Genomic DNA, 14805 nt, shown 5'->3' with positions numbered 1-14805 from the left:
AATCCCAAATATATTTGCAACCACCCTGTATTCACAGCAACTAGCGAGTTTGTATAAAGCCACGGCAACCTTTTTTTCCACTGGCAAAGGCGGTCTAACCCAGTTCTGTTTTGGTGACATATAGGGTCTGACTTGTTCCACAATGTATTGAAATGCACTCCAGGATACCTTAAAACATAATTTGTTGTAAGATAAGAATCTCTCACTTCAAAAACTTCACATCTGTCCATTTTTAATTTAACTAGGATTTGATATTATTAAGTGCAGATAAAATTGTCCTTCAAAAATCTAAAAAAGGTAAATCTTTAGGTGAGGTAAATTTACCCGGAAATTTTCTATCCAATCTTCATCAACAAAATGCTGATTTACAATTCTGTCCCACCATTCTGAAGTTCGTGTTTTTTTCCAAAATCTTCGACATCTTTTTTTTGTAGGTGTAGGAATACGACAAGCTTTTTTCAAAAAATTGAGTCGGCTACGCCTTAGCATAACCTGACATAGCTTTAATCTTTCATTTGTTAAAAACAGCATTATTAATTGCATCATTCGTATCAGTATCAAAGTGGGCAGAATCTGAAATATAACAATATGATCACATTTAATATCCAGTGAGCAAACGTAACACCTTTCAGCTTTTACAGTTTTATGGAAATATCTAAATCTTATGTATGATTCATTCACCACGAAAATGCCTCATAAAACACCTGCATACAGTATATGCGAAAGCGAAAGCATAAAAACATCAGGCATCTTTGTGGTAATATCATAAATCCACCCAATAACCAGCAAAAAATTACAAAATAAGAAATCTAATCCTTACGTGCGTACCTGGGACAAATCCATCTTCATTTTTTTTTCGTTCCCTCCAGGAGCAAATAACCATTTACAGTACATCAATCAATAAGTATAAATAACCATGGAGTGCAGAAACATTAACAATTGTTTTTCAATTAATCTCTGCATATACTTTTTTGTTTTTTGCACCACCCCATATGAGTGGGATATAACCAGACAATTACAATATTAAATTAAAAAAAAGTATTGTAAAATAAAATAATGGTATAAATATTCAAACCAGTTTTGTTCCCATGTTTCGGTTCATTTATCTGCATATACTTTTTATTACGGCCTCACAAATTCAGCGCCCCATGCCGTGGCCGACACCGGTATTTCAAGAAGAAGTAGACTACTTTTATTGGTATGCCAGATTAAGAACATCATAAACTTTCCAAGATAAAATGTAACGTTGTCATTAGGGATGCCACATTTGGATTTCCGAATCGAATCGATTCGAATCGTTGCCTTTTCGAATCGCACTCGGGCGATTCGAAAAACGATAACGTGGCTTTACAAAAAATAACGCCGACTCTCGATTTTATTAACGGCGGTTGTCTTCCAGCTATGCGAACGGATATGATTTCACTCGAAAGCAAACAAATAAGCGCTCGTCCGGCTATCTCTCTCGAATGAATTTGCGCTTTATAATGGGATACTGTTCTTTGTTTGATGAAATTAGCATTCATTTCAACGACGAAAGATATATTTTAGAGAGTGATTTGCCTTCTTTTTTCCGGCGAAGTGCTCTCGTTTTGCGTTAGTTTTGCAGTGGGGAACACACACCAGCGAGACATCTGCTAGTGGTCTGCAAAACTCTTTGCTCGCTCGCAAAGTCGAATTCACATATCGCCCGGGCTTCTTTGATGCGTAATTTTACGACAACAATTTTCAACAGGTCTGAACATTGGTTTATTTCTTTATTGTATTTGAGAGTGAGTATTGAGCGATGTCGCAATATGTTTGTCTTGCACGCTATTGGCTGCTGCAATCGACCGACGTCGACCCTTGCTCTTTAGTTAGTATCTTGTATTGCTCTCTGTTGTGCGTGAGCGAGACGAGCCGTGATGGCGCAATCGGCAGTCATCTGCTTTGCCGGTCCTTTAGGATTTAGTTGAGTGTGCGTTTTGTGAGTTATTAGATTTCTGCTATTGTTATTATTTAGTTGGGAATCAATAGGTTAGGATAGGATGGGACTTATTGCGTGTTATCTTTACTAACTGTTCTGTATTTAGTTATTTAATCCTGGAATCTATCAATATTTGTTACCGGTAACAGTAAAACTCAGCGTGGGGAAGTCTACAAACTCTGTATGCCATTTGCGAGTGTTATTGCCGTATTGTTCTGTCGTGTTGTAAAGCGGAATATTACAACAAGTTTTTTCAGTGTTCTTCTGAGGTGTTGGGTTCAAGACTGAGTGGGGACTGATTGTTACAAGTTTGCATTGCAAATTGTAGGAGAACCGGGACGTGGTACTTGACAGGGTGCCATGCGCTGCTGTTAAACTCATTGGACTGCAAAATGTGCGACCAGGCATCGGTAGCTTACTAGTATAACTTAATTATATGACTATTTGCAATGCATTTTTTTTATTCAGAATGTCTAATATCAGTAGTAGCTTTAAAAAAATAACACCTAGGCGGCAGGGACGGCGCCCCAATTCCTTAGTCTGGGAACATTTTTCTCGCCCGTCAAAAGAGGAGGGATATTCATATGTGATTTGCAACTTCTGTAAAGAGAAGTTGTCATACTGCGAGTCAACCGGCAATCTTTTGAACCACCTCAGAAGAAGACATGCATTCATCAACACTGATTCAGTGCATACATCAAAGTAAGCCAAACCTTTTTTTTTAATTAATTCTTCTACAGCCAGAACGCCATATGGGCTTACGTAACTACAGAATTATAGTTCTTAAACTCGGGTACTTAAAACAGTTTCATCTAGGAAATGAAATAAGCAATAATTTGCTAAACTAACATACTGGCAGGACTGAAAAGATAAATAGAGAAATCAGTAATTAGAAATAATTTTATACTTGTAACTTGAAGCTGATACAAAAGTTAGAATTGTATTAGTTGCGATGTTGACAGTTGTGATGCCCAGCCAGGTCAGGCAAATTTGGACAACACTAAAAGGCTGAAGGAAGAAACGGATGAAGTGGAGGGAAAACGGAAGTTGAAGTGTTCCCAAAGGTGAAAAATTAAAAAACACTAAAAGGCTGAACACTAAATGGAAGAAGTGGATGAAATTTTTTCCGGCGAATAATGAGGTGGTTGAAGTCACTAAAAAGATGAACACTAAAAGGAAGAAGTGGATGAAATTTCCCCCGACGGGTAGTTAGGTGGCTGAAGTCACTGAAAAGCTGAACACTAAAACGAAGAAGTGGATGAAATTTCTTCCGACGGGTAGTTAGGTGGCTGAAGTCACTAAAAAGCTGAACACTAAAAGGAAGAAGTGGATGAAATTTCTTCCGACGGGTAGTTAGGTGGCTGAAGTCACTAAAAAGCTGAACACTAAAAGGAAGAAGTGGATGAAATTTCTTCCGACGGGTAGTTAGGTGGCTGAAGTCACTAAAAAGCTGAACACTAAAAGGAAGAAGTGGATGACATTTTTTCCGACGAATAATGAGGTGGTTGAAGTCACTAAAACGCTGAACACTGAAAGGAAGAAGGGGATGAAATTTCTTCCGGCGAATAATGAGGTGGTTGAAGTTACTAAAAAGATGAACACTAAAAGGAAGAAGTGGATGAAATTTCTTCCGACGGGTAGTTAGGTGGCTGAAGTCACTAAAAAGCTGAACACTAAAAGGAAGAAGTGGATGAAATTTCCTCCGGCGAATAATGAGGTGGTTGAAGTCACTAAAAAGATGAACACTAAAAGGAAGAAGTGGATGAAATTTCTTCCGGCGAATAATGAGGTGGTTGAAGTTACTAAAAACATGAACACTAAAAGGAAGAAGTGGATGAAATTTCTTCCGACGGGTAGTTAGGTGGCTGAAGTCACTAAAAAGCTGAACACTAAAAGGAAGAAGTGGATGAAATTTCTTCCGGTGAATAATGAGGTGGTTGAAGTCACTAAAAAGCTGAACACTAAAAGAAAGAAGTGGATGAAATTTCTTCCGACGAATAATGAGGTGGTTGAAGTCACTAATAATCTGAACACTAAAAAGAAGAAGTGGATGAAATTTCTTCCGACGAAAAATGAGATAGTTGAAGTCACTAAAAAGCTGAACACTAACAGGAAGAAGTGGATGAAATTTTTTCCGACGAATAATGAGGTGGTTGAAGTCACTAATAATCTGAACACTAAAAGGAAGAAGTGGATGAAATTTCTTCCGACGAATAATGAGGTGGTTGAAGTCACTAATAATCTGAACACTAAAAGGAAGAAGTGGATGAAATTTCTTCCGACGAAAAATGAGATAGTTGAAGTCACTAAAAAGCTGAACACTAAAAGGAAGAAGTGGATGACATTTTTTCCGACGAATAATGAGGTGGTTGAAGTCACTAAAAAGCTGAACACTAAAAGGAAGAAGTGGATGAAATTTCTTCCGGCGAATAATGAGGTGGTTGAAGTTACTAAAAAGATGAACACTAAAAGGAAGAAGTGGATGAAATTTCTTCCGACGGGTAGTTAGGTGGCGGAAGTCACTAAAAAGCTGAACACTAAAAGGAAGAAGTGGATGAAATTTCTTCCGACGGGTAGTTAGGTGGCTGAAGTCACTAAAAAGCTGAACACTAAAAGGAAGAAGTGGATGAAATTTCTTCCGGCGAATAATGAGGTGGCTGAAGTCACTGAAAAGATGAACACTAAAACGAAGAAGTGGATGAAATTTCTTCCGGCGAACAATGAGGTGGTTGAAGTCACTAAAAAGCTGAACACTAAAAGAAAGAAGTGGAGGAAATTTCTTCCGACGAATAATGAGGTGGTTGAAGTCACTAATAATCTGAACACTAAAAGGAAGAAGTGGATGAAATTTCTTCCGACGAAAAATGAGATAGTTGAAGTCACTAAAAAGCTGAACACTAAAAGGAAGAAGTGGATGAAATTTCTTCCGACGAATAATGAGGTGGTTGAAGTCACTAATAATCTGAACACTAAAAGGAAGAAGTGGATGAAATTTCCTCCGACGGATAATGAGGTGGTTGAAGTCACTAATAATCTGAACACTAAAAGGAAGAAGTGGATGAAATTTCTTCCGACGAAAAATGAGATAGTTGAAGTCACTAAAAAGCTGAACACTAAAAGGAAGAAGTGGATGAAATTTCTTCCTACGAATAATGAGGTGGTTGAAGTCACTAAAAAGATGAACGCTAAAAGGAAGAAGTGGATGAAATTTCTTCCGACGAATAATGAGGTGGTTGAAGTCACTAAAAAGATGAACGCTAAAAGGAAGAAGTGGATGAAATTTCTTCCGACGAATAATGAGGTGGCGGAGGTCACTGAAAAGCTGAACACTAACAGAAAGAAGTGGAATGAATTTCTTCCGACGGGTGGTGAGGTGGCTGAGGTCACTAAAAAACTAAACACTATAAGGAAGAAGTACGTTAGCGAAGAAAAACAAACACTCCAAATAACACCAATTGCCAGACGGGAATGTAAATGAATTTTTCGTTATTTACTTTTATTGATCTGCCTTCATTCATTTTCATGTTCAGCGCAACACACCCTGATCATCACTCGAGATTCTGACGTGCTGTGTGGGTAATTAATTTCCTTCAATCTGTCAGTTGAGTATTCCACTGAATGACCTAAGTTTCTATCACACGCAAATTTAAATGGATCGTATACCCAAAAGTTCGTTGCAATTTTGTTAAAAATATGCAACAGCACACCTTCTCTGCGACTAAGTTATGGTACGCCTTGACATGAATTGATAAACGATCAGATACCGACTTCTAGAAAACATTTAATTTTGATTGAAATTTAATTTAAACTCCGTTGAAATTGAAATATTGGTACTACTGAAGTACGTGCACCAAGATGTCGCACAACCTGATCCCTAACCTCGTACACCAGTGATTTTCAACCTTTTTTGTATCGTGGAACACTTTTTTTATTCTAAAATTGTGACGGAACACCAAATGAGATTTTTGGAAATAAACTATATTATGCAATTAACTGACATCGATCATTTCGGAATAAAATAAATTAACGAAATTAATAATAGCTTGTCAACTTCAGCTGGAAAAGACGTTACACATATTCCGATTCAGAGCTACCGATGAGCTAGGAACAGAAATGGTATTTTAATGTAATATCTGGGCCTGTTTCGATAAGTTTCAATATTTTATTCTGGCTGGAATTTAATTGAGAGAGACAAACACGCAGCTCTTTCTCGATGACTCTCAATTTTTCATGTTTTTTATACTCTTATGGCGGCCAAGAAAAGGGTGGGCAAAATCGAATATTTTTTCCGAATCAAATAATTCGAATATTCTTAACAAATACCGAATAGTCCAATACCGAATATTTTTTATACGCAGCAGGGTCCAGAACGTCGGAGGTAGATTTGGAAATTAATAGAAACATTGAAATTCGGCAACAAAGCGATTTTTACTGATTAATTTCGTCATAATCGCTGATATTTTGTCCCCCTGAACGTTTTCAAATTCCCGCCATTTGTTCTTTTGCGCAACTATTAATTCCTGTGGGTCGGCGGAGATCGAAGTTTCATATTATTGATATAACTATGAGTTCACATCAGCGACAGATTTTAATGACACCAAGGAGTGATTTCAAAGCCAAATTATTTGTATTCTGATATTTATCTTTTGCGCCGACTCTGATCTAACTTATCGCCGTTTGCAAATTGAACGTCCCAGTTTTAAGCAATTAATATTATCATTATCGTCAACGGGATGCACACATTTATTATTAAGACGACAATTGACTTTCTTAGGCTCAGTGTTATTTTCGAAATAAATCAATTTTATACTGTGATTAGATAAATCTGTGAAGCTGTGATTGCGTGAATAAAGAATGTTGATTTAAAATCTGAAATAAAGGTATTTCTACGTTGTCGTTTGGCAGCACTCTTGAACGATATTTACAAAAAAATTGTAAACAATTTTGTGCCCAAGTGCTTTTCGTACCTAGTAGAAGGGAAGACGCTAATTATAATTAATCACCTCAAGTCGCCATTTATTTTACAACAAATCAATACCCCGACCATTATCATAGCTAATATCGTTACCGAGAAATTCATAAATTTATTTACGGGATTTTCAAATTCAACACTCCACTTGACGATTTTGATGATGCAACGCCCTAAATAATACTGCAAGAAAAGCTTCAAAATGCAACGAATGTAATCAATTCCGATGATGACTCCATCCATGGTCGAGTATAATGTTCACATTTTTGAAACAAGGATTTTGGTCAAGGATGAAATGGATCACTAAAAATACACGCCGAGCTATTAGAAAGTCCATTAAAAGAAAGTATGGCCTGTCATTTCTTATCTGGTTATAAGTTTTTATACCGGCTTTTCAAAACTCTGACTCGCCATTTTCAAATCTATGCTATTTATATGGTACTCCCGTGGTATGTGAACCAAGATGGCGGACACACAAACGTAGTATGCGTACCAAGTTAGGGTCAGGCCACAACTTCAGGTACAAATACTATAGGAGTCACCTGGCTAGTCCCCGAACTCGTAACAGAACTAAAATGAGGAAAATTGGAACAAAATTTTGGCCTAACCTGGTACACATACTACGTTCTGGTGTCCAACGTCTTGGTTCGCATATTACAGGAGTACCAATTATATAACTCGAATTTTCTGACGACCTAAAATTGCCGTTTTCACCATGTATCGAAAACGTCTTTGTAACTCTTAATTTCCGAAAATGATTTTCTATTCGGGTCATGCATGCGGAGGCTAATAATATCTTTAAAATCTGGTAACTTTATTTTAGATATCTCATTTGGGTTGACGTTTCTACATTTACGGACTAGTGTCGGCACGCTTTTTGCAAAATAACAGTGGAACCGAGGGTGAATTCTCGCGTAATCCAAGCGATCGATTTACCGGCGTGAATTCCGTGCCCAAGCAAAGCGGTACAGATTACGTGGTATTGTACATACGAATAGTAAAATGGCATTCGAATATTTTAATATTGTATTCGCTATTCGAATATTTTGCCCAGCCCTAGACCGGCCATGCTTAAAAAGCTCATTTCGCAAAGATAGGTAGTGGAAAATGATAGCAAGATTGGAAGCGCTTGTGAACCGCGCTTTGTGAAATTTATATAAATCCATCGGACGGTTAAATACCAGTTATGACGTCATAATACTGAAAAAATTTCCGCCGAACACCCGGAGGTCTCTCGCGGAACACCAGTGTTCCGCAGAACACCGGTTGAAAATCACTGATCTATAGTATATGAAGGAATTTGCATACAATAAACAATGGAATAACTGTTATCTACAACATGACTATATTACCATGCATTTCATGTTTGCAGATTACTGCGATATATTTTTATATACCATGAGTTACCCGACTAGCCCCAGCCCGACCCGACCCGATATTTCGGGTCGGGTCGGGCCTGAAATATCAAGCATTGCGTTCGGGTCGGGCCTATATGGTTAATCATTACGTTCGGGCCGGGCCTAACATGTCAAACATTGCGTTCGGGTTGGGTCAGGCCGGGCCTGAAAAGTCAATAATTGCGTTCGGGTCGGGTCGGGCCTGATTTGTCAATCATTAGGTTCGGGTCGGGCCTGAAATGTCAATCATTGCGTTAGGGTCGGGTCGGGCCTGATTTGTCAATCATTACGTTCGGGTCGGGCCTGAAATGACAATCATTACGTTCGGGTCGGGCTTATATATCGCTGGATTTTTTATAAGTAAATATATGTTTATTAAAAACTATTTTTCAGAGTGGTTCCGATTTCATAAATATTAAATTTCGAAATTTAAAGTTTCGTAGTTCTTTGGATGATGATGCATATTGATTGCTTTTTAACGGCATACCTCGTTTAATTTAATGTGCCGCACAAGTGCAGCGGGACATTTGACACGTTTTTGAATGCCTCTTGATGATAATATGTGTGTCGCTAGGGAATTTCTTAGTTTGCCCAGTAAAACCTTTAGCTACCCTCTATCCATTAGCCCCGCATTGTCAAATGAATGTGCAGATTATAGAGCTCACAAAAGAAGAAATATGTCCAAGCATTTCCCTATACTGTACTAACCTCTTGCAATGACAATTCGAAGAACTCCTAAATAAAATATGAAATTTCGGGCCTGCGAATCCAGTTAATTTGTCGGGCCTGCAAAGCCAGTTAGTTAGTCGGGTCGGGCCTGCAAATCCATTTAATTAGTCGGGCTCGGGTCGGGCCTGCAAATTCAGTTAATTAGTCGGGCTAGGGTCGGGTCGGGTTTTATTACCCACGGGCCCGGGTCGGGCCTGCAAATCCAGTTAATTAGTCGGGTCGGGTTTCAATACCCACGGACCCGGGTCGGGTCGGGCCTGCAAATCCAGTTAATTAGTCGGGCTCGGGTTTAATACCCACGGGCCGGAGTCGGGTCGGGCTGGAATTTTTTAGCCCGATCTTCTTCACGCACGAAGACTTTGAATAATGATGTATTAGTCAAATCGAAGTCCTGTTAGACCACTGGTTCTCAACCAATGGGCCATGGGCCACTGGTAAGCCTCAGAAGCATTTTGAGGTGGACTACAAACATATTATAAATTACAAGGTTTGTTAATTGGAAAAATTGATTTGATAACAAAATCAGCTTCACGCGTCTTCAAAAACAAGATATCTATTTGCAAAACATGCCTCGCCGTAACCACCCATTGTGGCGCAACATACCCATTTATACGGCAGGAACAGCTAGATATGAATATATATATAGTAATTTGTTTGCACATTACATCAAAATTTAAAAGAATATAACGAGAATGTCATGGTCTTCAATATTCGCCAGGCTCGAACTGAGCATAACATATAAAAAATTAACAAAAAACGAATCCACGAGGACATTGTCTCATAAATACGAACAGAACAAACATTAGAATTACCCAATTCCTAATATATTAAATTTTCAAGTATCCTTCACTATCCTTCGGAAGAAATTTCATCCACTTCTTCCTTTTAGTGTTCAGCTTTTTAGTGACTTTATCCACCTCACCAGCCGTCGGAAGAAATTTCATCCACTTCTTCCATTTAGTGTTCAGCTTTTTAGTGACTTCAACCACCTCATTATCCGTCGGAAAAAATTTCATCCACTTCTTCCATTTAGTGTTCAGCTTTTTAATGACTTCAACCACCTCATTATTCGTCGGAAGAAATTTCATCCACTTCTTCCTTTTAGTGTTCAGCTTTTTAGTGACTTCAACCACCTCATTATTCGTCGGCAAACATTTCATCAGCTTTTTAGTGACTTCAACCACCTAACTACCCGTCGGAAGAAATTTCATCCACTTCTTCCTTTTAGTGTTCAGATTATTAGTGACTTCAGCCACCTCATTATTCGCCGGAAGAAATTTCATCCACTTCTTCGTTTTAGTGTTCATCTTATTAGTGACTTCAACCACCTCATTATTCGTCGGAAAAAATTTCATCCCCCTCTTCCTTTTAGTTAGTGTTCAGCTTTTTAGTGACTTCAGCCACCTAACTACCCGTCGGAAGAAATTTCATCCACTTCTTCCTTTTAGTGTTCAGCTTCTTAGTGACTTCAGCCACCTAACTACCCGTCGGAAGAAATTTCATCCACTCCTTCGTTTTAGTGTTCATCTTTTTAGTGACTTCAACCACCTCATTATTCGTCGGAAAAAATTTCATCCCCCTCTTCCTTTTAGTGTTCAGCTTTTTAGTGACTTCAACCACCTCATTATTCGCCGGAAGAAATTTCATCCACTTCTTCCTTTTAGTGTTCAGCTTTTTAGTGACTTCAGCCACCTAACTACCCGTCGGAAGAAATTTCATCCACTTCTTCCTTTTAGTGTTCATGTTTTTAGTAACTTCAACCACCTCATTATTCGCCGGAAGAAATTTCATCCACTTCTTCCTTTTAGTGTTCAGCTTTTTAGTGACTTCAACCACCTCATTATTCGTCGGAAAAAATGTCATCCACTTCTTCCTTTTAGTGTTCAGCTTTTTAGTGACTTCAGCCACCTCATTATTCGTCGGAAAAAATGTCATCCACTTCTTCCTTTTAGTGTTCAGCTTTTTAGTGACTTCAGCCACCTCATTATTCGCCGGAAGAAATTTCGTCCACTTCTTCCTTTTAGTGTTCAGCTTTTTAGTGACTTCAGCCACCTAACTACCCGTCGGAAGAAATTTCATCCACTTCTTCGTTTTAGTGTTCATCTTTTTAGTGACTTCAACCACCTCATTATTCGCCGGAAGAAATTTCATCCACTTCTTCCTTTTAGTGTTCAGCTTTTTAGTGACTTCAGTCACCTAACTACCCGTCGGAAGAAATTTCATCCACTTCTTCGTTTTAGTGTTCATCTTTTTAGTGACTTCAACCACCTCATTATTCGCCGGAAGAAATTTCATCCACTTCTTCCATTTAGTGTTCAGCCTTTTAGTGTTGTTCAATTTTTCACCTTTGGGAACACTTCAACTTCCGTTTTCCCTCCACTTCATCCGTTTCTTCCTTCAGCCTTTTAGTGTTGTCCGGCAAATTTATGTCAGAGGCAATTGTCCACCATATTTCATACTGTCTAATCAATAAAGCAGGTCAAGCCAGCAGAAAATTTTACTAAATGTGTACAAGATTATGTAGCTGCTGTTTATATTTTATACATTTTATTTTCAGTTTAACAGCGAGCCAAGTGACAGAAGGCAGTGGAAGTGGAACAAAACAGAAAAAACTTGAAACCTTTTTTAAATCAAAGTCCATTAGCAGACAAAGACAGAATCATATAGACAAATTAATAGTCAATGTTATAATAGGGGACATGAGGCCGATCAATATCGTAGAGGGAGAGCATTTCAGAAATTTAATATCAAATCTTGAGCCGGGATACGAGATGCCTGGAAGAACTTTTTTTGGAAAACAGATTGGATCTACATATTCGCAGTATAAATGCAAACTCATGTCTATTTTAAAAGAACAAAATGTGATATCTATCACAACAGATGCATGGACAAGCATCCGGATGGAAGCTTATATAACTGTTACAGCACCTTTTGTCATGGCAGGAGAACTACAGAACTATGTATTGTCCACTACACAAATAGTTGGGGACCAAACTGGTATAAACTTGAAAAGTTACATCCTATATGTACTGAATGATTTTTCTATCCCCCCTTCCTCCATATTTGCTATAGTAACAGACAATGGGGCGAATGTTGTTTCTGCATGTAAAATTTTACAAACTGAACATGGCTGGCATCACATTCGTTGCGCTGCTCACACCCTCCAGCTGTGTATCAAAGATGCCATCAAAAATACAGAAATAGCAAGGGCACTAGGTAAGTGAGGCTGTGTGTGATGCTAAATAAGGGGAAAGCCTGATAAATCTATGGAACGCCTACAAATGGATAGTTTGAAATCATATGCTATTTAAATGAAACACTTTTTGTCAGAATATGTTCACTGGATGTATTTATGTATAAAAATTTAAATTTCAGGTGCTGCGCGGCACTTAGTGCAACACTTTAGAAGGTCAGCAAAATGCATGACAGCGTTGCGACGCCATGCTCAGTCGGCAGACACTGAAATAAAAAACATTGAGATGCCGATAGACGTTTCAACCAGGTGGAACTCCACATTTGCTATGATAGCAAATCTTGTGAAAAACCAGTGGATAATTCGTTCGGTACTGGCTGATCCAACAATTGTCCCACGAGCGACAGCAGTCAGTCTTGAACTAAAGGACAACCACTGGAGCTTGCTGAGAGAAATTTCTATCATATTGAAACCATTCAAGGTAACTAATCAAGCTCAGAATTTTATTTCAAAAGGTTACTAACTCTGTGTTTGCTGCATCATAATGATAGTTTATGAGAACTGAATTATATTGACTAGGGTTATTTGTCCTTGGGTTTACAATTCAGTGTCCAAAAATTTGCAATAAAATATCTTATTTTTAGACAGCCTCTGATCACCTTGAAGGAAGTAATTATGTGACGATGTCATCTTTGCTACCAATTGCAAAAGGTTTAGTGGGTCAGTGTGAAGAACTTCTTGTCGATGAGCTTCAGCTATCGGCATCAAAGACCTTCTGTTCGACCATTCTCAGTTCGTTACACACTAGATTCTCAGATGTCATGTCAACTTCAGTACAAAGCGAAGGAGTAAGCATTTACCACAAGTCCACCTGGTTGAATCCCTTTCACAAGGGCAAATTTTTCACCAGACAGATGCGAGTCTCGGTAATTTAATTTTTGAATGTTCTAATTTCAAATTAATCTCACTTCGATTTCTGATGCTGATGAAACATTTTTCATAGGTGCGGATAGCTGTTGAAACTGAAGCAGATACTTCTACGGCTCAGGATGAATCACGTCATGGACCCCTGCCACAAATGGATCATAGTCAAGAGCAAATGGAAACCGTGAATTCATCTAGTGAAATTCATGGACTTTTTGAGAGAGGCCTAGAGAACTCTGGCAGTTCTTCAGACTCGGAAAGTTCAAATATTGTGTCAGAGGAAATAGCTTGGTACTTAAAACGAAACGTTGATGATAAAGAGTCACCACCTGCACCATTGACCTGGTGGGATAACAATGGAGCCCGTGCCCCTTTGCTCAAGAGAATGGCAGTGAAGTATCTGAGTGTACCTGCAACCTCGGCTGCTTCAGAAAGGGCTTTTTCTTCTGCTGGACTGACTGTTTCACAGTTGAGATCACGACTAACGAGTGCCCATGTTAATGAACTCAATTTTCTCTACTGCAATAAGAAATTGTTGGAGTGAAACAATATCTTCTTCAAATTTTGCCTTTTTCGCGAACTTGACACACAATATCGCAGGTTCTGACGGGGGGGGGGGGGGGGGGAATGATATTTTAGGCACGATTTGAAGTTTTGCATGTTATTTTGGAATTTGTTTTCAGATAACAGATTATATTTCATTTTCCACTGGCATTTTGTTTTTGCTGTAATAGTGTATTGTTTGGGTGCCATGTCAGCATTAGAGGTGACGCAGTTTGGGTAATTTTATAGCGATGAAAAAAAAAAAAAAATATTTCCGGAATCAGATTCGGAAAGATTCGATTCGAAAATTTTCGATTCGAGATTCGATTCGAAAAAAAATGTATCCGGAAGTGGCAACCCTAGTTGTCATGTTATTCTTAAAAGATAAGCACTTGAAGTGTTGAAGATAACTACTTAAAAACCTCAATATTTTGGCTAAATATATACATAAATAAAATTTTATCTGGTCGTTTAAACGAATTCGAAAGGAGGAGTAAAACGTAAAAATGGCAAACAAATTCCATGTCAAATACGATAGCTTGGTTGCGCGGGAGTTTTTTTAACCGGATCGAAATTCAATAGTGTCCATGTAAACTCGAGACAAATTTTTGCGTTCGATTGTCTGAAATACGATTTGGGAACGTTTTTTGCTGTAACGATTATCGTGTACATGTAAACGTAGTAATTGTCGCCTCACAATGGTACCATTGTGACTATGCCTCAAGACGCTATTGCCATAGTTACCTAGAATACTAGTGCACGGAGTCGTCTTTTTTTTGTAGTTGCGAAAACGCGAGAATCCTGGGAACACCAGGTTTTTCTCTGACGTATTTATTGTTTTCTTCCAATAACATATATAGTTCGAATCTTTGTTATTATTATCTGTTAGACTATTTTATGGGTGTCAGATTTAGGCACACAGATGTTCCATGTCATACGCGTTTATTGTAAAACGGTTGACTGTAAATAAAGTGAAATAATCAATAAACAATCACAAGATGAGGGCGGAACGAAAATGCATAACCAGACCAGAAAGTTAATAGAAAATAAACTTACATATGATAACGCTCCAAAGGCCTAAATCGAC

The 14805-nt window shown here is 38.3% G+C and overlaps 1 protein-coding gene across 1 annotated transcript; it reads left to right on the top strand.

The window, feature by feature from the left end:
* Window positions 1–2385: 2385 nt before the first annotated feature.
* LOC120326644 (E3 SUMO-protein ligase ZBED1-like) lies at window positions 2386–13773 on the top strand. The gene is made up of 4 exons (XM_078114012.1): window positions 2386–2665; window positions 12434–12732; window positions 12896–13177; window positions 13255–13773. Exons 1-4 carry the CDS (start codon window positions 2629–2631, stop codon window positions 13717–13719), a joined length of 1083 nt encoding a protein of 360 aa, XP_077970138.1. The 5' UTR covers window positions 2386–2628; the 3' UTR covers window positions 13720–13773.
* Window positions 13774–14805: the final 1032 nt, after the last annotated feature.

The sequence above is a fragment of the Styela clava genome, chromosome 6 (assembly GCF_964204865.1).
Source record: "Styela clava chromosome 6, kaStyClav1.hap1.2, whole genome shotgun sequence".
Lineage (NCBI taxonomy): Eukaryota > Metazoa > Chordata > Ascidiacea > Stolidobranchia > Styelidae > Styela > Styela clava.
Note: the sequence above shows the minus strand (reverse complement) of the source record. Positions and strands in the feature narration are given on the sequence as shown.

Bases quoted from the DNA above. Each gene is read 5' to 3' on its own strand.
- LOC120326644 (XM_078114012.1), top strand. From the start codon at position 2,629: ATGCATTCATCAACACTGATTCAGTGCATACATCAAA. The intron at 2,666-12,433 runs GTAAGCCAAACC...TTTAAATTTCAG, and splicing joins GATTCAGTGCATACATCAAA to GTGCTGCGCGGCACTTAGTG. The intron at 12,733-12,895 runs GTAACTAATCAA...TCTTATTTTTAG, and splicing joins TCATATTGAAACCATTCAAG to ACAGCCTCTGATCACCTTGA.